Source organism: Uloborus diversus, chromosome 8 (assembly GCF_026930045.1).
Source record: "Uloborus diversus isolate 005 chromosome 8, Udiv.v.3.1, whole genome shotgun sequence".
NCBI classification, from domain to species: Eukaryota; Metazoa; Arthropoda; class Arachnida; order Araneae; family Uloboridae; genus Uloborus; species Uloborus diversus.
The window spans coordinates 141063881-141089796 of record NC_072738.1 but is presented as its reverse complement, the minus strand read 5'-3'; the positions used below and the strand labels follow the sequence as shown (position 1 = coordinate 141089796).

Sequence of the window (25916 nt, the reverse complement as noted above, 5' to 3'; positions counted from 1 at the left end):
GGATTTTTTCCATTATTTTTTACGAACAGATATCTATGAGAAAAGCCCAAATTATTTTTTAAAGATTTTTTGAATAAAAATTACGTTTTGGGGAATGTTTTTCAAAAATTCGATTTTGGATCATTTTTCGGAGTCACAGTTTGGCATAAATTCAGAAAATCTCTCTAATTTCTTGATTTTTTAACCAATGAAGCTGAATTTGGTATCAATTTGAAGCTAATATTTTTTTCTTTCAGTGTGAACGACAGAAAGTATTCTATGAACAGTTGGGTGTTGCCACTCTTTAGCCAATGTTTTTATGTTTTTTCAATTGGGAGATTAAATAAGTTATATCTCCGGAGTACCTACTACGGTCTGCATCAAATATTTTTTGTAGCATATTTAAATCACTTTTTTGCTACGTAGAAAAACGTAGAAGGGTTTTTTTGTTGTTTTGAAATTAAAAAAAAGTATGTTTTGCAGAAAATACAAGTTTTCTATTACTTTAAATCCCTTTTAAGCTTAAAAAGGGCGGAAAACTTTTCAGAACAATTAATACTGGTCTCTCAAAGGATTTGTATCAACAGTTAATCGCTAAAAAGTTGTCTACTTTTGAAAAGAATTGAGAAAAAAATCCTCCGTTTTCAGACTTTGCAAAAATAAATAAAGTAATTAAAAAAAAAAACACTTTTGATTGAAAGTGTTCTAAATATTAAGAATAATAATTTGAAGAATAGTGTTTAAAATATTTCTATTGGCATTATTTAGCTTTTTTTTTTTAAATAAAAAATGGGGGGGGGGAGAATAATTACTATTGAGAAAAGTTTTCAAAGACTAAATGTGTTTGAATTACGTAACACCTGATAATGATCTTCCGCTCTTACAATACTCATGCAATACGCATCATTCTTCTTTTGCTTTGAAAGTTAATCGAAACATAGCTTTCGTCGATTATAAAATGTGAAATGAAAGGCATGCTTGTGCGAACGGCATAAATAAAAAAAAATACTATTTCCTTTTTGTATCAGAAAGTGAAAAAATCAGAATTTCTATCAATAAGTTTCAAAGAGATTTTAAAATATACTGCAATCAGTAAAAATAGTCTTCTTCAGAGAAATCTAGAGTTGTGGAGTACTTACTGTAAGTGTGGAAGTTCATTGTCAAGTGTAACGTAATCCAGACAAGATTATGCTAAGAAAAATTTAATTTTTTTTCCCCATCCTTTAATGACAGAGAAGAAAAAGATGCAAAATAATTACATTAAAAATATTTTATTTTTTACACTATTCCTCAAATTATTATTCTTAATTTTTGGTACACTTCCAATCAAATTTTTTTTTAAATTTATTTATTTATTTTTGCGAAGTCTGAGACGGAGGTTTCGCCCAATTCTTTTCAAAAGTAAGCAACTTTTTAGCGATTAACTGTTGATACAAATCCTTTGAGAGTCCAGTATTAATTGTTATGAAAAGTTTTCCGACTTTTCTAAGCTTAAAAGGGATTTAAAGTAATAGAAAACTTGTATTTTCTGCAAAACAAACTTTATTTTTTATTTCAAACAAAACAACAAAAAACACCCTTCTACTTTTTTCTACATAGCAAGAAAATAACTTTAATATGCTACAAAAAAAAAAAAAAAAAAAAAAAGAAATGATGCAGATCGTAGTAGGTACTTCGGAGATATAACTTATTTAATCTCCCAATTGAAAAAACATAAAAACTGACATTAGATAAAGAGTGGCAACACCCAACTGTTCATAGTGCCCAACTATACTATCTGTCGTTCACACTGAAAGAGAAAAATATTAACTTGAAATTGATACCAAATTCAGCTAAATTGGTTAAAAAATCAAGAAATTAGAGAGATTTTCTGAATTCATGCTAAAACAATGACTCCAAAAAATTGTCAAAAATCAAATTTTTGGGAAAAAAAAAGAAACTCCAAAGCGTAATTTTCATTCAAAAAATCTATTAAAAAAATAATCCGAGCTTTTCTCATCGTAAAAAAATAATGGAAAAGATAGGAGACATGACGGCACGGCCGACTATTTAATTTAGGCGATTTGACGTGGAATGATCCACAGGTGAACCAAATGACCTTTTAATTTTCTACTACGGGCAAGGCCGTGAGAGTACCACTAGTAATGAATAAAATGGACACAAAAGATTGTGAAAATCATTTTACTTTATTCAGTACGAGAGGTATTTCTACCGTTAAGTAGCCGATAATTCCCACGGAAGACACAGCCAGTAGTACATAGACTTTGACATAAGTGCAGAAATAGTTACTGTAGGCAAATGACAAGCACCATCCCAAGGAGTACCATAGGTAATAAGCTCCAAAAGCTGCTTCTTCGTCTTTTTTGAACAGAACTCCCACGAACGCTGGAATTGAAAAGGAAAAAAAAGTTACTGGACATGAATTACTGTATTACCTCGCATTATCCGGCATGACGGAAAAAAGAGAGGTTGACCAGCATGCCGGGAAATTCAAATTTTCTGGCATGCCGAATAAATCGAGGTTTATTTTGCAACAAAACAAAAGCAAATTTCAACATTCAGCTCCAATTGTGTACTGCATATAATATGCTCTTGTTATTTATGATAGGTCGTTATTAACGGAATGAATTATATGCCAATTAAATAATCAATTCAGTAGCAATTACTGTTACTACGATTCGTTCATATATCTTTTTAAAAACACCTCTGATAAATTCTTTAGCACTGATGACATTGTTAGTTAATTTAACAAAATTAAACTTTACTAATACTAATCAGATATGTATAGAACATTTATTTTTTATAGTGTATTTTTTTTAACCTCGATTTTTCCGGCATGCCGGAAAGGACCAGGTAAGTTCATATTCGGTAAGTTATTCTTTGTAATTAATAAGTTATAAGTAAGTTATATATATTTATGAGTAAGTTATTGAATAGACCAGGTAAGTGTTATTGAAAATCTGGTGACCCTCGAATTTTGCGGCAAGCCGAATAATATGGGGTAATACGGTAACTTTGCTATTTTCTTTTCCGTACGCGACGTTTTCCATTATGATTAAAGGCTTATTCTAGGAGTAGTGCTAAGATCAACATTTATTTGTTACTTCGATAGTCCAAAATCTGGTAAGTGTCAGCATTTGTCGGTGCAGTATAAAAATTTTAGCAAAGGTATGTATAACAGTATGTCCAAGTTTTCTTTTGAATTAAAAACCTTTCAGTACACACCTTTTCTGATCGTACAAAATATGTTCTATGATACAAATGTTCTATTTGTACTGCTGTCAAATGAAATGTCTTAAGAGAGCGTAAGAAATTATAAACCAGCCAAAAAAATAAATAAATAAATAAATAAATAAAATAAAATAAAAAACACTCGTTCGAATTTGAAGACTATTGACACTTTCATTTTCCCTCCGCAGGGTCCTCCGTACCTAAGATTGTTTGTGGTTTAACTAGTTGGATGGAACGCTGAAGACAGCTCTGATTTTTTGATTCAATACCAGGAGCTGAACTATCCCTGCTCCATCACCCCCAGAGATGTCGTTTCACTTGGTGAACCTTGTGACCACGAGCATGTTTAGCATCCCCCCAATCACCATTAATGAAGACGGTGGACTGGCTAGGATACATCGCAACCCTCCGGTTACAAGTCCGATGCCTTCCCGATCAGGCCACCACGGCCCGCCGGTGCATATCAACATTCACATATGAGTCATTGAGAAGCAAAGGGATGTAAGTGTCAAAGTCAAGAAAATAGAGATCACCAGTACATGTAGTAGGAGAGTCTCTCCTCTGCTTTGAGGCAAGATATGGTACTAGTAATCCTGGTAGGTACTGATATACAGCCTGATTTAGAAAAAAAAAATCAATGAAAGGCTACCTAGAATCTGAACTTTAAACGCGCTTTCCTCAAAACTTTATAAAGTACACTTATATCCCTTTGCTTCTTACTGCCCCCATATACGAAAGGCATCTACGAAAGACAAAAACATTTCCAGTGAATCACCGGTGAAAGTTGATATTCTGCAATTTCGGTCTTTCATAGTAACCTATCTATATACATTCCGTGCAAAGAAAAATTAAATTTCAAATTCTGTTTCCCAGATAGTCGTCATTGATTAAGTATAATCCATCTTTTAGTTCTTTAAATTATGCTTGGCCAGAAAGCATTTGCAATTCAAGGGATTGCAGTGAAACTGCTTGGCAAAAATACAAAAATTTTAAAAAATGCTTCTGATACTATTTTTACTGATTCTTATGTAAAATAATGCTCCGAATCCAAACATGACTCCGTTTCCCCCCATTTTAAAATACGTATTCAGTGTTTGGCAGAGAAATTCCTAATCCTTTATGTTTCAACATAAAGATATGCACAGGAAAGTGTTTCACTTAAATGAATCTAGGCTACTGGCAGTTAAATAGGTGCATAACGTTTCTTGCTATTTTTGATTTTTTATTATGATATTTGTTCCTTCCTTTCATAATATTTGCTCATAATAAATAAATAATGCACTTTTTGCACGAAGCAATACAAAATGGCAACGAAACGTGATGTTTTTAAATGTTTTTTGAGAAATTTCTAATACCGGTATTTATAACGGTATTCAGGTATTACGTGAAAAAAATACCGAACACCGGTATTGCATTTTTGGTCCGGTATTGCAATTCCTAACTGTAGTCGACCCTCGCTACAACACTTTTTGACGTACGCGAAATGGCCATAACACGAGTTTTTCCCGAGTAACGAATTCCAGAGCTAACGCTAATTTCTCACCCGCAACACGAAAATGTTCGTTAGGAATCGTGGGGCTTAAGCATCGCCCTCATTGTTGGCTACCAAAAATTAGTTTCGTGAACGGACTTTCCCTTTAACATCACTGAAAGTGGAAGATCCCCCTACCGTACTAGTTTATCCATCGCTTTGTCATGGTAAACAAATGACCACTGCACATCTTTTATCATTATTTATTTTTTTCCATTCTAAATCTGAAACTAATGAAATATAATTTCGCCTAAGCACGCTATTTTTCAACAGTTTGTGAAAATGGAAAGAAAAAGAGACAGTCTCTGGCAGTTAAAGAAAAGGTAAAGATTTTTGAAATGTTTGAACAATTAAAAAGTACGTCGAATATAATTACTGTATTTACTGTAGAGTGCTATTATAGTGGAGCATTTATTATTACTACAAACTATACGCACAGTTCTATTTCATTTGTGCCTCGCTCTCCCTGTGATTTTGTGCTTCGTAACAGTATTTTACGTTGAACAACACAGTTTTATTTATGCTGTAAAAAATCAATTCTTTGTGCAAAAAACGATGATATTAAGTTAAGAAATGGGTTAAATAGTTTAAGGAGTGCTTACAAATGCCTAAAACGATTGAGTATGTTTGTAAAAAATTTGTACACATATACCCTTTTTTCTACAACGTGAAATTTCAAAGAGTCTTCTAACACATCCGTCGCGTAAGTTGATATTCTCGACTGTATTTATATTTTCTTGGGTAGATCAGTGGACACGGGACAAGTCATGTGCGCGGATTTCAGTTCGAATGCTTTGGTAAAATAACTACACTGTTAAAAATTTCCTGAAATTTTATGGTAAAAAAGTATTGGCATCCATATTGCCAGTACGTTTTCCCATTGAATCCGATATCACTATAAAATTTTACTTTAAAACGAGCTGATGAATATATAAATACAGAAAATATAAATACAGTCGAGAATATCAACTTACGCGACGGATGTGTTAAAAGACTCTTTGAAATTTCACGTTGTGGAAAAAAGGGTATATGTGTACAATTTTTTTACAAACATACTCAATCATCACATGACCTCCTTTTACTCCAACTTAATGTCATTTTCTCATTATTGGCAGTTTTATTGTGATTCAATAGTTTACTCTCTAAATATCACCAACAGTGGCCAAATTGAAACCAAATTTAAAATTTAACAAAAAAAAAAGGTCGCCAAATTTTTCGCTAAGTTGGCGACCAAAAGACTGGCGATATATCTCCAAGTGTTCGCCAAATTATAACAGCACTTGAGTATCCATCGAAATTAACAATGATTTCCCTCCAAAAAGGGGCAAAAGACCCCTTTAGAAACACCCGAATGCAACCAAAGGGAGAGGTGCACAACTTGACCCAAACTAGGAGTCTACGTACCAAATTTCAATTTTCTAGGACATACCGTTCTTGAGTTATGCGGCATACATACACACATACGCACATACATACGTATATACAAACGTCACGAGAAAATTCGTTGTAATTAGCTCGGGAAACTTCAAAATGGGTATTTCGGGCGTCTACAAGTTTTTAGGTACATATGTACGTGTGGTCGGGTCGAAAAAAAAACTCAACATTCATTTGGAGGTGAGCAAAATGGAAATTAAGGCCGATTTTTGAGTGAAAATTTTTTTGCGAATACCATACTTTCTTTTTTGTAAAAGGAAGTAAAAATCAGAGCTGTCTTCAGTGTTCCATCCAACTAGTTAAACCACAAACAATTTTAGGTACGGGGGACCCTGCGGAGGGAAAATAAATAATAATAAATAGGCAGATCCAGTTCAGCCTAGTCAAAACAAAGCATTTCCTTGCATGTCAAACATTGCCAAAAAATATTTACAAATCATCATGCTATGGCGCGAGTTTCATTGTTGGTGACGTCAGAGCGTTACTAGATCAGTGAATTCGCTATTATCTTACATATAATAAAATAAGATGTTTGTGTGTGTGTGTGTGTGTGGCGCGCTTCCCGAGAAAACGGTAAGGCCTAAAAAGATGAAATTTGGTATACAGTTGCAGTTTTTGCCGAAGATGTGCACCTCGGGCTTCGATTTTTGAAATTTTAATTAGAAAAAAAGTTATTTAATGTTTTATGTGTTTTTTTGCACTTTTTAATACGTTTTACCTCACAGATCCCGAAACAATCGCACCACACAAATATTTTTTGTACTATAGTGTAGGAAATTTAATTTTAAATATGATGAATGAAAAAATTTTGAAAATAGAGCAGTTTTTGTATTTTTTATGAATTTTTGAAAAAACCTTTAATTTGCATTTTTTCCTGGGTTTTATTTTTTTCTAATATCATCCTGCGAGAAGTATCAAAGCCTCATTTCTAAAATTTAAGTTGGTAATAGTAAAAACATTTCGCCCTCTTCAAAAGAAAAAAGTTCTTAAAAATACGCAATAGTTTTTATTTTTACAATTTTTTTAATGCTGAACACATCATGTCTTTCCACGCATCGGTCGAAAAAAAGCGTTCTTCAATCTTTTATGTCTCTGACGTCACTATTTGGATTTCGATTCGATACTTAGGATGGAATCTTAATCGCAAACAAATGTTAATCTTTTTTTATAGCTTACTTCTACATTTTATGAAGTGATGACCACGTGTTTTTCAGCAGCGTTTGCTTCTTTTTTTCCTTTCCTTTTTTTTTTTTGTTTTATTTAGGGATTGCATTTATTTCTTTTTCCCTTCCCCCCCCCCCCGCCAAACTGGACCTTTTGCTGTATCTATATTAGGTTACATTGCATAGTTGTGCGCATTTATTTCAATAAAAACAGCGAGATTTGTTTTCTTTGTCAAACGCTACACTTTTTGCACACTGCGGGGAATATTGGAGATAATTTTTTTTTTTTTACCCTACATAAATAAAAAAAAGCGGTTTTTTGAGTAATCTTTGTTTTTGATAGGAAATGGGCGGGAAGGTTAAAATAAATAGAAATGGATAAGAAAATTTAGAGATAGATCGTAAAGGTAGATAGCCGCCGAAGGCGGCAATCTTTGCGTAAAAATGTGAATGGCCCAAAAAAAAGATAGAGATGGATTGATTAATACTGCTGCCAAATTTATTGAAACAGCTGCCGAAGGCGGCAAACGTGAAGTAAAAAGGTAAATGACATGTTAGGCAAACAGCCGCCGTAGGTGACTGCCTGCACAGAATGGCGAATGACGTACGAAGGCGAACCAGCTGGTCGCCGCAGGCGGCTATGATGAAATAAGATGGTTGTGTGTGTGTGACGCGCTTACCGGAAAAACGGTAAGGTCTAGAAATTATTCCATTCAAATTAATAATAGTATAGATATAGATTGATTGATACCGCCACGAAATTTCTTTAAGCAGCCGCCGAAGGCGGCAACCTTGGCGTAAAAAGGCGGACCAGCTGGTCGCCGCAGGCGGCTAGTTATATATATGAGGATTAGAGCCACACTGTACTCACCTCGCAGCTGAGACCACAGAATGCCGGTGGAAGTGCCCCACATCCCTGCAGCTATGAAGAACATGGCGGGCTTCTTCGGCTTTGGGTGCCACATGAGGAAAATGATAATGGATGCCAAGTTTACTGCGCCAGCCAAGATGAAGACGGGCAGTCGGTTGAAGCGTTTCACCATCCAGCCGGATGCAAGCGATGCTAAGGCGCATGTAGCGCCGTAACATATGCTCACCAACCCGACGTGGTAAGTGCCCCAAGCGCACGCAATGTAAGACTGTAAGGAAGAGAGAGAGACAACGAAACAATATATTAGGATGCATACAGGTTGTCCAGAAAAAGACTCCCTGATTTCAAAATTAAATATCTCGAAAATAAAGGCCTATATTGGAATAAAACAAAAGGTATGTTTATTGTGAAATCCCCTTGAGAATCGTGTACAGAAACTTGGAAATTAGTAACAAAAATTGCCAACAGTGGGCTATGCACGCATTAATTGCATTAGAAGTCCCCACACTGTAAAAACGATTCAGAAACATTCCTGGAAAATAATGGGCAGCTGATGTGCCCAATTTCTGCCAGTAACATATCTTGAAAAAACCAGGAACGTTTTCCGCTAAAATTCAGTAACCTTCGTGAAATTATCCTGGAAGCCTCCTAAAAAATCCAGAAATCTCCCCGTTTAAAGCCAGTCGCGTCTTTGGAAAATTAGAGTAAACTTAAAAAGGTATAATATAATAGCTTGGCACCTTCCTGCCCTATTAAAGAAGTTCCAAAAGCATTACTGGAAATACGGCCAAAGCTAAGCCAGAATGACACGGAAGTATCGAGAACTTGACTCACCTGCAATGCTTGCAAAGCAACGTTGTTCATACTTATTCGCTCCTTTTGGGAGCTCGTTCAGTCTGAAGCCGATACACTTTATAAGTACGCTCAGTTAATCTTTAAACTGGGAGCTAAAGGTATTTTTCACAACAGTGAAAAGTGTGCATTCGTGCAGTTTTTGGCAATTCAGAAAACGTTTTGACAATGATACTTTATTTTTCCAGGAAGTGGATAAAAACCATTAAAATCCCGAAACGTTTCGGAATTTTTTCACGGTGCATAAATAGTGCTGCGAAGGGGTCGGACGATAATTTCTAGCGTAAATGTAAGTACTTCTGGGAGGTAAAACTACTGCTGAAGCGCCTAACACCTTCGCAGCACTATTTATGGGGATTTCTGTTGCAATTACAGCGTACACAGCCTCCCTTGTTGGCGATTCTTGTTACTGATTTAAAAGTTTCTGTTCATGTTTTTCATGAGTTTCACAATAAACGTACCGTTTATTTTATTCCAATATTGGCTTTTGTTTTCGAGATATTTAATTTTGAAATCATGGAGTCCTTTCCTGGACACCCTGTAGATATAGTTGTAATATCTGTAGGTCAGAGCCAGAAGAAAGTAAGTCACATAATCGCGATTTTACAAGAGAGAGAGGAAAAGGTTGTCTGGCGCATGCAAAAGACGGGACGCGAAACGTATTAAAGTTTTTTTTTTCCTCCGAGGTATAGAACTTTAAGTTGGCAACGCTGTTTGACATGTCCATTTTGATAGCTGTCACTTGTTTTGTGCTCAGTTCGGTTTGCCATTTCATCATGAATAGACAACAACGCGGTGCAACATGCCACACAGCGCGTGTCACAATTGATTTTTTGAACGAAACGTTCGGTGAAGGAATAATTTCGCGTAATAGACCCCTGAATTGGCCTGCAAGATCATGCGATTTAACACCACTGGACTACTTTTGGTGGGGCTATGTGGAATCTCTGGTCTGCACCGATAAACCACAGACGATTGACGCCTTGGAAGAGAACATTCGCCACCTTATTACCGACATACGGCCTCTATTGCTGCAAAAAGACAGAAAATTGGACTTTCCAACTGGACTTTCTCCGAGCCAGCCGAGGTGGAAATATGCCAGAAATCATATTCAAATAAAAATGGCAAAGAATCCTCTTTCGAATAAAGCAACATTCATGGCAATTAACAACATTTAACTATGTTTTATTTGAACCTAAAGTTCTCTACTTCTAAAAAAAAAACTCTTTACAAGGGATTATTTTTTTTAGAATTACGTTCACATGGCTCGATGCGGATTAGAATTCTACATACGATGCACAAATAATCTGAAAATCGCAATTTTTGGACTTGCGTCAGTCTGCCTCTTAGCTACAGATATAAGAATAAATGTAACTGACATTACCAAACATTTGAGATGTTATCAGATACAAATTTTTAAACTTTTGAAGACATACGACAAAACATAGGATATTTAAGAAGCAGAAAATTGTTTTGTTTTCTACAGGCAAGGTAAAGTACAGATAAAAGCTTAAACAGAACTCGGACAGAATCCAATAGATTTGATCCAGGTCATTGCTTAAGACGTTATCGGGTACACCCTTAGAGCAGAAAATAGTAACCAGTGGAAGCAAGTCCAATCATTGACTTAGGATAAGCTGTGGCAAAGATCCCAAGTCATGTGATTCATCTACGACGATTGGGGGACGCGTTTTACGTAAAACTAATGAAAGAAACCTGATTTCGTCCAATGCTTTATTTTAAACTAGCGGCATTGCCCGGCTTTGCCCGGTCCACCTTGAAAATAAAAATTGTGTCAAGTGACGTATATTCAACAATCAGGAGTAAAAGTAGAAAATGAATATAAAATTATACTAACTTGAATTTTTGGTATCTTGAATTCAAATTATGTTTTTCGCAATCACGAGCGTGTGTGTGTATATCTGCGCGTGTGTGTTTGTGTAGGCGCATGTGTGTGATTCGGTGTGTGAGTGTATGTATGCATGTGTGTGAGTGTTGTGTATGCAGTGCCGTGCGTGTAGGCGTTCGTGTGTATGTGTGTATGTAGGCATGTGAGTCTGTGTGCAGGCATGAGTGTGTGTATGTGCGTGTATAGGAGTGTGTGTTTGTGTGTAGGAGTGTGTGTGTGTAGGAGTGTGTGTGTAGGTGTGTGTGTGTGTGTGTAGGAGTGTGTGTGTGTAGGTGTGTGGATGTGTATGCGTGTGTGTGTAGGATATGGACGCAACCTGGACACGGTTTTCGCAAGAGGAGTAGCATCGTGATGCGGCCGGTCGACGATGATGCTGCAGAGGGTGCTGGCGGGAAAATAAAATCAGCGTATCCCCAAAAACAGTCAAATGAGAACAATAAGCAATCGTGATTGCTCAATAAAAAAACATCATGATTTCCCTTTCAAACAATGACGGCAGATATTAAAATACTTTAAAGAAATTAAATCCATAAAGATGGATTTAAAATGCGTAACCATGGAAACACAAAATAAAATAAGTTTAAGGAATTAAAATGCGAAAGAAAAGGGTTTACAATTTGAATGAAATCGAGATTTCTTAAACTTGATTTAAAAACGCTTGTAACTTTTTTTCCTTTCGAGATAAAAGCTTATTTTTTCGACCATAGGTCGAGTTAAATCTGGAGTAAAAAAAAGCAGCTCTTTCCAATGCTGTCAAAAAGAAAACTGTGGGACAATTCCTTCACTTTTTATTGATTTTTTTCAATGAGGAAAGTAGTGCATAAATTTCAGCTAAGCCTAAAAAAATTCGAGCTAAAAACGCAAATAACTCCCGCCGTAATTAAGTTAGAGTATTGAAACAAATTACGTAGAACACGGAAAATTCTACTCTTTCCAACGACATATAATATTAATATGTGCAAGTAATTTTTCACCCCCATATTTGAGAATTTATGTGAAAATTGAACGTAAATTAGGAAAAAAAATTAATTTGAATTTTGACATTTTGAATTCAAATTATGTTTTTCGCAATCATGAGTGTGTGCATGTAGGCGTGTGTGTTTGTGTGTGGGGGTATGTGTTTGTGTGTAGGGGTTATGTGTATGTGTGTGTAGGCATGTGTGTTTGTGTCTGTGTGCTGGCATAAGTGTGTGGGTAGTTGTGTGTATGAATGTGTGTTGGGGGGGGGGGGTATGTGTATGTCTGTGTAGGCATATATGTTTGTGCCTGTGTGCAGGCATGAATGTGTGGGTATTTGTGTGTATGTGTGGGTGCCTGTATGTGTGGGTTTCTGCATGTGTGGGTGTCTGTATGTATGCGTATGTGTATGTTTGTATGTGTGTATGTGTTTGTGTATGTGTGTAGGTGTATGTGTGTGTACATGTTTGTGTGTGTTATTGTGTGTATGTAAGCGTGTGTGTAGTTGTGTATGTATGCGGGTGTGTGTAGGACATGGATGCAACCTGGAGACGGCTTTCGCTAGAGGTGCAGCATCGTGAGGAGCCCGTCGACGGTGATGGTGCGGCGGGCGGCGGTGTGAAAAATCAAAGGAACGTCAGAAACAGTCAAGTGAGAACAATAAGCAATCGTGATTGCTCAATAAAAAAAGAACTATTCATCGAATTTTATTCGAACTGGTCTGCAAACCTTTTCAGGATTAAAGAGATAAACTGTGAAAATTTCAGCGCAATCGGCGGCTAGTTCTCGAGCTTTGCGAGTTCAAACACACAGACGCTTTTTGGAGACTTCATTTTATACTATGTAGAGATGCTATCATATGGCGTAGGATCTTTGCTCTAACAATGAAAGACTTTAATGTATCCCCATTTTATATCTTCTCATGGGTATACGGAGAAAAACCGCTACAATGAGGAAGATATGTCTGTTCATGGGTGCAGAGGCAAAAGTGTTAAGTTATACATCAGATGGGAAACTCTTTCACTGTAAAAACTATTCAGAAACGTTCTTGGGAAAACAATGGACTGATGTGCTCAATTTCTGTCGGTAACATATCTTGCTAAAGCCGGGAACATTTTCCGCTAAAAGTCCGTAACCTTCCTGAAATTTTCCTGGAATCTTTCTGAAAAATTCTGAAATCTTCCCGTTTAAAGCCGGTCGCGTCTCTGAAACTTTAGAGTAAAATTAAGTAAGGTATAATATAAGAGCTTGGTACTTTCCTGATTTATAAAGAAAGTTCTAAAAGCAGTACTGTTAACATGGCCAAAGCTAAGACAGAATCGCAAGTAAGTATCAAGAATTTGACTTGCCTGTAATTCTTGCAAAATTATGTAGTCCATAGATTTATTCACACCCTTTGGGAGCTTGATCTGTCTGGACAGGCCGTAAGCGAACGGAAGCCGATACACTTTATAAATACACTCAGTTAATTTTTAAACAAGAAGCTATAAGTATTTTTCACAACAGTGAGAAGCCTTCATTATTCGTGCAACTTGTAGCAATTCAGAAACTTTTTGACAATGATACTTGATTTTTCAAGGAAGTGGATAAAAACCATTGAAATCCCGAAACGTTACATTTAAATACTCATTAACGTTTCAGATCTTTTTTACAGTGTGGATTCAGAGGTAAACGTGTTAAGTTACGCATTAGACGGGAAACTCGTTCAGTTACAAAGCAAAATGTAATTTCTTCTGATTCACATTGCTTAGGCTGCAAAGTTTTATACTAGGATCACTTTTGATGTAAGAAACTTTTCGTAACGAAGGAAAATAATATTTAATGATGAAAGAATATCCTACAACCGACCGAAAATTGAACATTTCATTTTTTTCAGCAGTTAACTTTTTTCGCAGCTCCAGATTTTGAATCATCTCGTCTACGAACTATGCCGCCTGACCATTTAACCACTTAATAACATGTTCTCGTACTATGTTATCATATTAAATCGAGGGTAAATATTTATCTATACCATTGAGAAAGAATAGATGGAGAGAGTGCAACCCTGCTATCCCGATACGGCAACAATACCATGTGACCTGAGGAGCAATTTGGAGTTGACCGTAACCGCTGAAGAAGTTTCCATTAACTAAAGCCATGAATAATAAAAACATTTAACTATAGACGGAAAAAATAAGATTTATAGCAATAGTGCAGTATTGTAGCATTATAAACTGTGAAGTAAAAGCCACACCAGGAGGTCCATTAACTTTTCGTAGGTATGTAAGAATGATTTTTACTTCTAAATAAAGAAAAAAAAAACATGCATTCAACGACTACATATCCCACAGTCGCCTATAATGTTTAAATTTTTGTACTGATTTTACCTATAAATGTAATAAAACATATATCATGAGTGCGAAAAACATTTTAGTTCCATAAAAACACTTTTTACTTAAATAGTAATTACTTTAAGAGCTCTTAAGTATATTATATACGTTTGCTTTGTTGGCGAGTAACTTCTCTCCAAGCTCCTGTGAACAGCAGATGCGTTTAGAACAAGTTTTAGATTTGAGAATAAATATTTGTTACTTTTTTATGCTTTAATTTGAATGCTAGTTTGCCTGCGTATGAAATAATTTCAAAATATTGATTACAAGACACAAGAATCCATAAATTTTCAGTCAAAAAATTAAATGCTAATTTTCAAATACAGTTATTCTGATAAACACATACACACCCTAACACTCTTATCGTAACATAAATTATATACATATGACAGCTAATTCAAAAGTGGGAATTAAATCCTTTAAAGCTATCTATTAAATAGGAAACAAAACGTCTATACATTTTCACAGAATAAAAACAAAAACAAATCGCACTCTGTAATGCGGTCATTTCCAAAATTTTAAAAGTATTTTTTTCTGAAAAAACATGCCAAAAAACATAAAATCTGACCATTTTTTAAATAATTTCTTTAAGTTTGATATTTTAAAAAAATTACATAAATCGATGCTCTTTCATCGTTTAACGCTTCTGCCGATGACATCATAAATGATGAAATGCCATTCAGTGTTGCCATTTTCACTGTCCAAAATATTTTATTCGCATCTTTACTCACGTGAATTGGCAACGATATGGTTGATAGCAAGCGTAGAGCGCAATTGTAATTCGCTTCTTGATTATCATAACGTGCGGTAGAAAGATGCGCCATAGTGCATCATTTGTGGCGTCATAAAAGACCACGCCTTGTTCGAAGAATCCTCTATTTTAAAAATTAAGTAAAAAATAGCTGTTGGGAAAATAAAAGTATTGTCTGAGTCCATGTTTTTTTTTTTTGCTTACACTATCAATTTCTGTGACAAAAAGTATTACTTTTGTCTGAAGTAAACAACCCCATTACGGAAACCAAACGTTTTTCAACTTCATTTATTCTTCTCAACACGTGTTCTACGAATGAAAAGACAAATACATACAGTTGCCAATACATAGGTACAAAATGGCGTAACTCTAAACGGAAGCAAATTTTTGACGAACGATAGATTAAAAAACATATCGACCAAAAAATTACTCTAAAAGAGCTTCTCAAAATAAAATTACTTATTAGATCGATTAAAGCAGCTTACTATTTGACGGAGGGGCGGTAACTTAGTGGTAAATTACTTTCCCTTCTATTCACGAGTCGAACCGCACCATGCTGTGGACTCTCGCTGGTGAGATAAATTTACTTTGTCGACCAGTTTGTTGGAACTCTCAGCTTCAATGAGATGACATCTGCTTCCAGTTCACTTAATCACTATTCCAGACAGATGGGTTCTAATAAGAAAGAAACTGCAGTCTCAGGATCTGATAACCTGACTGTCTATATTGCATGTAGTTCTTCCTCAGCCTTGACTTGGGGGGGGGGGGGGGGGGTAACTTACTGCTTTTAGACGGTATTTTAATTTCTGCAGGTTGGGCGAGGCTAACCTGGAAGCTCACATATTGATGTGATCAGACTTTCTATTGACTTCACAGCGCTACTGACTGAACTTTTGCCCAAACTGTAGGATATTACATGCATGACAAATTAGTACTTATGACAATGCAGGAAAAGTTAGTCTTACCTTTGTAAAGTCTCCTGTGTAGAATCCTTGTATCATTCCAACATAAAAGCACAGCGGTATTAACAGTATCTGCCTCTTCTTTCTTGCTTGCCTAAATGTAGACAGCATGAAATCTAAAGAAAAAGACACTTCCTCCTTGCCCATCTTCAAGGGATCGAGGAATATTCCCACCAAGAATACCGAGAAAAGACCAATTACCACGCATATTCCCGTGAGTATGTACCTCACTTCGGTGCTGGGGGGTTCGACATTGTGGGCAAAGCATTCTGACTCCACATTGCAAAAGTTTGCTCCGCAAACACACGTGCTGTTGCTGAACTTGGAGTCAGGGGCGTCTTTCTGGAGCAAGTAGAAAGACATCAGGTTGCTTATAATGCGTGTCGCCATGTATGCCATGCCATGGAAGCCAAAGAACCTTGCTGTCCATGATTCTACCATCCTGGAATAAGCAGACGACTCCTTTTCCGAACTTGATTCCAGGCATTTTTCTGAATTTTGAGTATTCTGGAAAGTTTCTTCGTTAACTTCATCCTTTTTATTTATGTTAGTTCGTGGATCATTGATGGCTGATGTTTGAGATTCTTTGTTGTTTAATGCTTTGTTATTTACCCAGTTGAACTGGATCGAGCTCGATTTGTCACAGCTGAAGGAACTTCCTCTCGAAGAATGAGTTTTGAGAAATTGATGCTTGGCGTATAGGACGGATATTTCATTCAAGTATGTGCATTGTGACGCCCACAACAAAGATGATCCAAAGCCAGCGGACAATGCGCAGGGAACCATAACAGCCCAGTGAGGATAAAAATTCGCAGCTACATACGGAACGCATGCAAACATTCCGATTGTGAGAGTCACTTTAGATCCCAGTTTTTTGATAATATACTTCGGCAACAGCAGTGAACACAAACAAAAAAAGCTGTACACAATGGCTTGACAGGCCACTCCGATACCCTGCTCACGGTTCATCGTACTTTGAAGCATAAATAGGGCATCGTACGCGATGTACAAAAACAAAAAGCCACTGCAGAGCACAAATAGATTTTTGATGATTTGGCGGTCGGTGAATTGAGCCTCAGGTGCTGAGTCAATCATTTTCGTTCCTTCTTTGAGTCAGACGATGGTTTTTGTTTTCAAAACAGTTGAATTTTACATTTTAAAACAAAATTCACTGAAAAAAGAAAAAGTAGATCTGCAATAAAGACAACATTTCCGAAACATTTTCTCATGATTTTAATTCGAAAAAGAACGCATCGAAAACAAAGGAATTTCTTCAGAGCAGTTTTGCTTTATCAGGACATAATACTTGTTGAATAATAAATTCAGCTCTAACGCAATCCCTATCAGTAATTACTATTGTGCTTTTATAGCAGTCTCATAAAGCTGATATCTGTCGCAATATTTATTGCTGGGAATCATATTTCGTGACGAGCAAGAAGATTGCACGCTTTTATGAATTCTGAATTGAATCTCTCAAAGGTGTTTTTTTGATCATTTTTTAATACCACACACGCATTGTAAGAAGTTACTTTAAGAGTTATTCAATGTTAAAATGTGATAACCCCATAACAATACCATTCATATGACAGCATTGCCAGCCCTCTGTTGTCCGCTGAGAGTCACAACGAACTGCACTGAAAAGAAGCGTGATTTATTCTTAGCATGCTACTTTGTTATTGTTCCGTATTCCACGATTATATTATTAGTATAAGATTATAAGTAGATATAAGGATAAAGCTGATCAATGTGTCGTATTATTTTGTCCTTCAGATAGATCCAAGAAACAAGCTGATGTGTGCATCACATGACTTCCTTTTACACCCTTTTAATACTAATAGTGCCTTGTAATAAGCAAGGACACACTTTAAATATTTACATTTATAGTAAATATAATCTATGTATGATGATTAAAAGAAATATGATGAGTTCTTAAGGGGTCAAAGGACCTTTAACCTTCAAAATTTTCGATTTTCTGGAAAAAAAATATATGTTATGCATAGTTTAATTCTGGACAATTTAATACCTTACTAGCTGCGTGCCCGGCGTTGCACGGGCTACATAAAAAATGAAAGATGTCCAATTAATGTTTTTGTATTACTCTGACATCAGTTTCTAAAGCGCTGAGGAGTAAATAAATAAGCGTAATGCAAGGTTTGCAAAACACCAGTAGAGCATATTTTTGGCAATAATCTCCTTAACTTTAATCATAGTTACCAATGATACAAGTGATGAGTATTTTCAATTAGCACAAAAGATGAAAATATATGCATTATCAACTATAATCTGTGCTCACGTTAAAATGTATTACATCTGATAGACTATATCTGAACTATTTATGCATAATTACAATCAGCTTTTTACAAAGAATGACAGATACTTTTTGGTTGATTACGTGAAACTTAAGCACCAAGACTAAATAACTACTTATAAGCATTAATTTAATACCATGTCATCATATTCCAATTTAGCTTTAGTTAAAATTCTTAAAAACAATCTTTTTTGTTCAACTCTGTTTCACATAGAAATCCAAACATAAAATTCTTAAAAACAATCTTTTTTGTTCAACTCTGTTTCACATAGAAATCCAAACAATCTTAATTTAACATGTTCTTTTAACGATATAAACTGTATTTTAAAAATAGAAACAGGAAAGAAAAAGAGTCTTGTTACAATTCGAAAACTCATCCATGTGACGGGAAAAAGTCCAAAAAAATAAACATAATTAGTCGCACATCCAAAGTGTACCCAAATATGAGGCCTGTGAATGATAAACTTATACTACAATCAATAAACATAGCTAAAGAAACAACTTTCATATTCTGAAAAGGGTTAAGAACATTGAATGTAAAAAATAAAAAAAGGACAGACGATAAAATAAAGGCTGCGTCCGAATAGGAGCAACCAATTTTAAACTAATTTAAAATAAAATTCTAAATGGAGACATTGTTTTAAGATTTGGACAGCAACCGAAAAAATCTCTTTTAAAACAATTATTAGAATTTTATTTGCTCACCCAGATTCAAAATGGCAACAGGAAAGAAATAAATATTCCTGAATAACGTAATGTTAATTAACGTTTTAATTAATATCTCCGCTAATTAAAGTCGTACAATTACGAGATTGGTCCCATTGTTTTCTTTGGAAAATTTTGAATTGATCGGTATCTCGTTCGACTCTCGATTCGCAGCGGTTCTCGAGAAGATAGATCTTCAGACAGACAGACAGACAGACGCGAACAGATTTTAATATTATAGTGGATTTATTGCCATACGCCAAAAACTTTTCAAGTTATCAGGTGCCGGTTTCTTCGGTTTTCTCGTTTTGCGCGCATGATATCTCAAAAAGTTTCTTATATATTTCCATAAAATTTTTAATATATGTTTATCTGATTTATATTTATGACTTGAACCTAATTTATTAATTGCTTTAAAAATTATTTATTTATTTTTTTGAAATTTTATAAGTTAATATCAAAATTTTCCAAAAGTTTGGGCATTTTTTTTTTTTTTCAAATTTTAACTTTTATTTTTAGTTTAAATTTAGGTTCAGATCATAAAAATTTTCCAAAAAACATGCATGAAAAGTTTTACGGAAATATATAAGAAACTTTGTGAGATATCATGCGCGAAACGAGAAAACCGATGAAACCGGCAGCTGAGAAAAAGAAGCTTAAACAACTGCTGCTAACATAAATCTCTATGGGGAAAATAAACGCATTTTTACGATAACTTGAAAAGCTTTTGGCGTATGGTAATAAATAAGGTATCAAATTGTTCAGAATTAAATTATGCATAACATATATTTTTTCCAGAAAATCGAAAATTTTGAAGGTCAAAGGTCCTTAGAACCCTAGGAAGTTACAAAGCAATGCGTAGTAAAGCAAATAATAATAGTTTAAAATTTTCGTTTCCTACTTTGTAAGTAATTTTTTAAAGTTTAATTGGAATTTTTATTGATTTCTTTAGTTCTGCCCGGATTCGAACTTGCGCCCTACCTATTACCAGAATAACGTGCTATCCTTCCGCACCACTAAGTCCTCATTGCCAGATGATGTTTGATAAAGTCAAGTATGGCATTCAATTCACTGATTCAATGAGAAAACAGAATATAAAATGTTTATATGAATACTAGCATTCCCGTAGCCGGCATTGCTCGGGTAATGGAATTAGCAGGGGTTAACAGTGCTTGGTGCACCTAGTTTCGAAAATCCCCTATAATAATTACTTATTACCTATAACTTTTTCTAATTTGGGGAGGATCCCGGGACCCCTGGACTCCTTACATATATGCCCTTGTCCTTAACCGATCTTTAACTGTTATTAACGATCCTTTTGAAGTACTGATTATTTTTGCAAACACAGGCCATCCACATTTTATTGATATACCTATGTTTAAGCAAAAACTCCTTTGTATACAACAATTTTAGTTTTTTTTTCTGGTGCTAAAATTATTAAGCTGCTTGATGATCTGACTTTGGAGCAAGCTACATAACATTGGCCGTGTGAAAAAAAGTCTTCTCTTAAATCGATCCCTGCTACTTTTAATGTCTGTCCTTGTGACTTAATAATGGTTATTGCAAAGCAAACTTTAACAGGAAACTACACTCTTCTGACTTCAAAAGGATAGTCCGCCTGTGATGATGTTCTTAAAAACTTCGTTTCTAGTTTTGAAAAAATGAAAGCAATAGACAGAAACATTACGATTTGGCTTGAGAAAAGCCTCGAAGAATTACGTGAGAAACAAAAACAATATCAAATTTATAGTTCGCTATCGATCAAAAGTTGAGATGAAGTATTGAATACTGATTTGAATGGAGGAAAGCCTTCGAAAATAAGGGATTTGAATTTCAATGACAGATTTAAATTTCGCATAAATTAATGGGTTTTAATTAATTTCTCCCGAACTAATTGAGATTTCGAAAAATCCTTTCTTAGTGGTTACTTTCGTAATCATGCAGACATGCTTGCCGAATTTCAAGTCTGAAGCTTCAGTGGTTTTGGCTGTGCGTTGATATATATATGTATATATATATATATATATATATGTATATATATATATATGTTATCTCAGGACATTGATTTTTATATATTAAGATATTAAAATATTTTTTTTATGCAAGTTTGACACGCACTTCACTAATTTAATGAAAAAACAGAAAATAAAAGATTTAATTTCATATTAAAATATTTTTTCGTCAAATTTGTAGCTAACTTGGCGATATATTGCCAAGTCAACCGATGCAACCAGGATACGTTCATGCATCCACCAATCAATGTCAACGTTACAAAGTTTGTTTATTTTTGATTGGTCATCACCCATTTTGACCGCAAGAGGCGCTGATAGGATCCACCAATCCATGGCAACGTAATTTAAACCGGGTGCTCCTTGTAGCACCCTCTTTGTTGCTATGAGTTTGGCACGGCCTATAAGAATTAAGTTAAGATATGAACCAGTTTAAAAGCATAGTTAAAGCAATTGTCATAAAAACGGTGGCAACAAATAAATTAGATAATAAGTGAACTGTTTACAAAATAAAAATTGTAAATTAACTTAGCGTCCAAAGTGAAATATTAGTAACAACTATTTTCCGCAATGTCCTACAAAGTAAATACGAGATCTCGAGTAAATATAAATGCTTCTTGTAAACGGTAATGAAATATTAATTTTTCTCAACATGAATGAGAAAACAAGTGAACCCGTGATTTCAATGCAAAGCGAAGCGGATAAGCCCCGTACTACTGCAGTTTCAACTACCGACAGACGGCAAATGCCGAAGATTGGAACTAAGATGGGAAAAGCAGGATATGTATCAAGTGTACTTGACCAAGTACTGTCAGGTGAAACTTTGCAACTGTCTGCCAAGACTCTCCCAGATGACGGACAGAAACCGATGAGACAGCAAAGCAGGTTGGAGCAGCAACTAACTATCACGGCTTCTGAGAACGCCACTGCCAAGTACTTCGGCAAGGAGAGTTTGAAAAGACGCAAGAGTGTTGGAACTGGAAAATCCGCATCTTTCATTTCATTGTCGTCAGGTAAATATTTCAAGGGAAGATTCCGATAATTGGGGATCTGGCGATCTTTTTTCATTGGCGTCAATTTTTGCCTCCAGCGCCAGCGCGAGAGGTATTTTTCTTTGCAAATCTAAACAAAGAGACCGGAAAGACTATCACATCATTAAGAAGAGATAAAATGGAGGGAGTGTGAACTTTCATTTGTGAAACCAAGACCCCAAGTCACGTTGATTGATTTTATTGCAAAGCATTGGAAAAAATTAGATTTCCTTCGTTTGTTTCATGCAAAACGTGCCAACTATTAGTCGTTGTTGAGTCACGTGAATTGGGATTTTTGGATCAGCTTTTGCTAAGCCTATGATTGTTGTTGATCCCTCCCCATTTTAATTCCTGCTCTAAGATTCACATAGGCTTACTATAAATCAGCAGGGTTACCAAAATCAAATTATTTATGCCAAAAATGACACGACCGCGCCAGATTCCTAATTATCGAAATATCTCCTATTTCAGCGACGGGGTTACCTTCTTCTCAAATCCATCGTCTCGCAGAAATTTTGATAACTGAGAGTCTAACGGGGTTACGGTAACGTTGTCTATTGCCGAGATTGGATAAACGGAGTCGGCGGATGATTTAAGATTTTAATGGCCTTTTTAATATAATTAATGACTTTAGTTCTTTTTTAGTGGATTATTTTCCGATTTAATAAAATTTTTATTTTATTTTATTTTTTTGCTGCCAAATTTATTGTTTTGGCGGCAATTTTAATTTTAATCTGTGAACGTTACCGTAACTTCGTCAAGTGTCTTTTTTTCAGGTGGTGCCAAATTTGGCAAACTTTCGGTAAGTTCGTCGTGTTGAGTTTTTTGAAAATCTTTGCACCTCAGTACTGTAACTGTAATAAAGCCGTAATAAAAATCGAAAGAGGTTTGTTAGAAAAAAATATGTTATTACTGTAGCAGAAATCTATACGCATAAATTAGTCTTCATTTTAAACATCTATAAAGTGTAAATATTTAAGAAATACTACTTGATCACCTTCTAATATTCTTTTTTGTTAGGAAAGTAATACTTCTTAACCTGAAGTCTGGGTGGCATGGTGGTTAGGCACTGACGTTCTAAACATTCGTCTCTGGTTCGGACACGTGTGCGATCAGTATTTTCGAGGTGCAGAAAATCGTCAGTGCTTGTGTCGAATGATTATAATGCATGTAAAGGATTCCTTTGGCGTTTGTTTTACTTGGAATGCATCCGGCTAGATTAAATCCCTAGTGCAGTTTTCGCAAAGAGAGCGCAAATACCTCTATCTGGTGGAAACTGTGTGTCAAAATGGGGTTGTTTCCAAACTTTTCAAAGTATTTTTTTCTGAAAGAGTATGCTTAAAAACATAGGACTTGACAATTTTTAAAATGATTTGACAAAGTTTAATATTTTTTTTAAATATTTTAATCGGTGCGCATATTCAATTTTAGTTTTTGCCCTTCTGCGCATGGCATCACAAGTAATGAAATGTCATTCACCGATGACATTAGCGCAGAGCAAAATATTTAATTCACTTCTTTATTCGTATGTACTGGCAACAATATGGTTAATAACAAGCGTAGAGCACAATATTTAATTCACTTCTTTACTCGCATGTACTGGCAACGATATGGTTAATAACAAGCGTAGAGCGCAATATTTAATTCGCTTCCTAATTATCATATCGTGGGAACGCAGTAGACTGCAAGCGTATGCAGTGGGCACGCCAGTAGAGTACGCGCCAAAGTTCTTTACTTGTGTCGTCATAAAGACCACGCCTTATTTGAAAAATCGGACAGTAAAAAAAATAAATGAATAAACGTTGGAAAAATGAAAGTTTTTTCTCGCTTCATGTTATTATTACTTTTTGCATATTCTATCTATATCAGTGACTAAAAGTAGTACTTTTGACTGAGAGAAACAAGCCCATTATCAGTGCCATTGACATTCGCGCTTTAAAGTGGCACCTGAAAGACTCGATGCCTTATCGGGAGATTGCACTAGGTCAGCAAAAGACAAACCCCTAACGCAGCCCCATTAAAAAGTAAAAACTAATCTTTATCTAAACACTTGAAAATTAGACTTTAAGAAACAGTTTACTTCACTAAACAATCTTTCATCAATGAATATTCGAACATTTTCAGTTTCTTTTCTTGCCTTAGGAAACCAAGAAGAGTCTGATGAACTGGCGAAAGACAGCCGAACGCAGGTCCCCATGACGTCAGAATGGACCCCTCGTGGTCTTTCAGCCGAGAAGGAACTGGCCAAGCGTAGTCACACGAAAGTGCAACGATCGTGGGTCGGTTCTTACACCGTTGGAAAGGACTACTGGACCAAGGAGGAAGTGGACACTGACCGGGACCAGAACCTTGTAAAAGTACATTAGTTATATTTAGTAAACTTTACTTGAGGGTGGGGGGAAGGGTGTAGGCAAAGCATCAAAAAAGACGTAAACAAAACAGTTGTGAAAATAATTAGTAAAACCAGACCCGTCATTTCGAATTTTTCTTCGAATTCGAAGGAGACGGGGGACAAAGGGAATACACTCAATGCAAATTTTATCGGGAAACAACAAAAACAACGCCCTTTTTTATGTAAGAACTCTTTCAAAGTCAAAATGACTGGCCTGGGTAAAACAAAATGTGAACAAGTTTTGAATTTCTGACCAAAATACAACTTACCGTATCCGTATCCATTAAGGAAAAGTCAACTGTGTATGTGGTCTTTAATATATCGGGCAAACAAGGCGGGCTTTAAAATGTGGGTATTGGAACATGAAAAGTAAACGTGAAAAAACAAGAAATTTTCTTGACGTGAAAGATTGGTGGGACACCGGTCACACATTTGAATTTTCCGACGAAACATTTTTTTTGCAGTTCTTCCATTTTTGGGAAGATCGATTATTTTGGAGCTTTATATGTACACCAAGATCTAAATAATATTTAGAACGAGTCTTTTGGGGTTCCCAAAGTTCCTCTAGTTTTACTTGATCGCGAATTTGCATTTTCCAATATCACTTCTGCCAATCTGATACAGCAAATGCTAGAACCAGATTGGTTTAGAAACTGTTTCTCAAGTATTTAAGTTTTACATGTACGATAATTAATCTATCTTTCATTTGCTTAACCTGGACGAAGGGGGCGATTGAAATCGAAACTGGTTTTCCTATTTTACTCTTTTAGCTGCGTCTAATTGCTTTCTACTATTTTCTAGATAATAGTAGATTTTGTAAAATTAGATAGAATTCCCTAAAGTTAAGATATCGACAAGCCCCCTCCCCCAACCGAGAAAATTATGTTTCCATCAGTAGATCAGATTAATGCTTTTTCAAACGCTGTTTTTGAGTATTTTTTGCACAAACTATCACGGATGTTTCGGTTCCAAACTGTTTCACCATTACAGAATGGGGTCGTTTCGAATATTTTAAAAGTATTTTTTTTCTGAAAGAACATGCTTAAAAACATAGGATCTAACCATTTTTTAAATTATTTGTTTAAGTTTAATATTTTTAAAAAATTATTTAAAACGGTGATCTTTCATTGTTTACATTTCTTGCCGATGACATCACAAATGATGAAATGCCATTCTGCGTTGCCATACACAAAGCAAAACATTTAATTCGCATCTTTACTCACGTGTATTGGCAACGATATGGTTGATAGCAAGCGCAGAGCGCTATTTTAATTCGCTTCTTGATTATCACAACGTGGAAACGCGGTACAAAAGTGCGCCAAAAAGCATCATTTATGACGTCATCTAGACCACGCCTTGTTTGAAAAATCGGACATTTCAAAAAAATAAAAAATAGCTGTTGGGAAAAGAAAAGAATTTTCTGGGTCCATGTTTTTTTTTTTTTTTTTTTTTTTTTGCTTAT

The 25916-nt window shown here is 35.4% G+C and overlaps 1 protein-coding gene across 1 annotated transcript; it reads right to left on the bottom strand.

The window, feature by feature from the left end:
- Positions 1–2154: 2154 nt before the first annotated feature.
- Positions 2155–17228, bottom strand: LOC129227814 (protein unc-93 homolog A-like). Its single transcript, XM_054862427.1, has 3 exons — positions 16013–17228; positions 8210–8477; positions 2155–2364 (listed from the first exon to the last, which is right to left on the bottom strand). Exons 1-3 carry the CDS (start codon positions 17102–17104, stop codon positions 2156–2158), a joined length of 1569 nt encoding a protein of 522 aa, XP_054718402.1. The 5' UTR covers positions 17105–17228; the 3' UTR covers position 2155.
- Positions 17229–25916: the final 8688 nt, after the last annotated feature.

Excerpts from the sequence above, each read along its gene's own strand:
- LOC129227814 (XM_054862427.1), bottom strand. The coding sequence starts at position 17,104 with ATGATTGACTCAGCACCTGAGGCTCAATTCACCGACCGCCAAATCATC. Across the intron at positions 8,478-16,012 it reads ACACAGGAGACTTTACAAAG|TCTTACATTGCGTGCGCTTG; the intron begins GTAAGACTAACT and ends TCTTCCTTACAG. Across the intron at positions 2,365-8,209 it reads TCTGTGGTCTCAGCTGCGAG|CGTTCGTGGGAGTTCTGTTC; the intron begins GTGAGTACAGTG and ends TTTCAATTCCAG.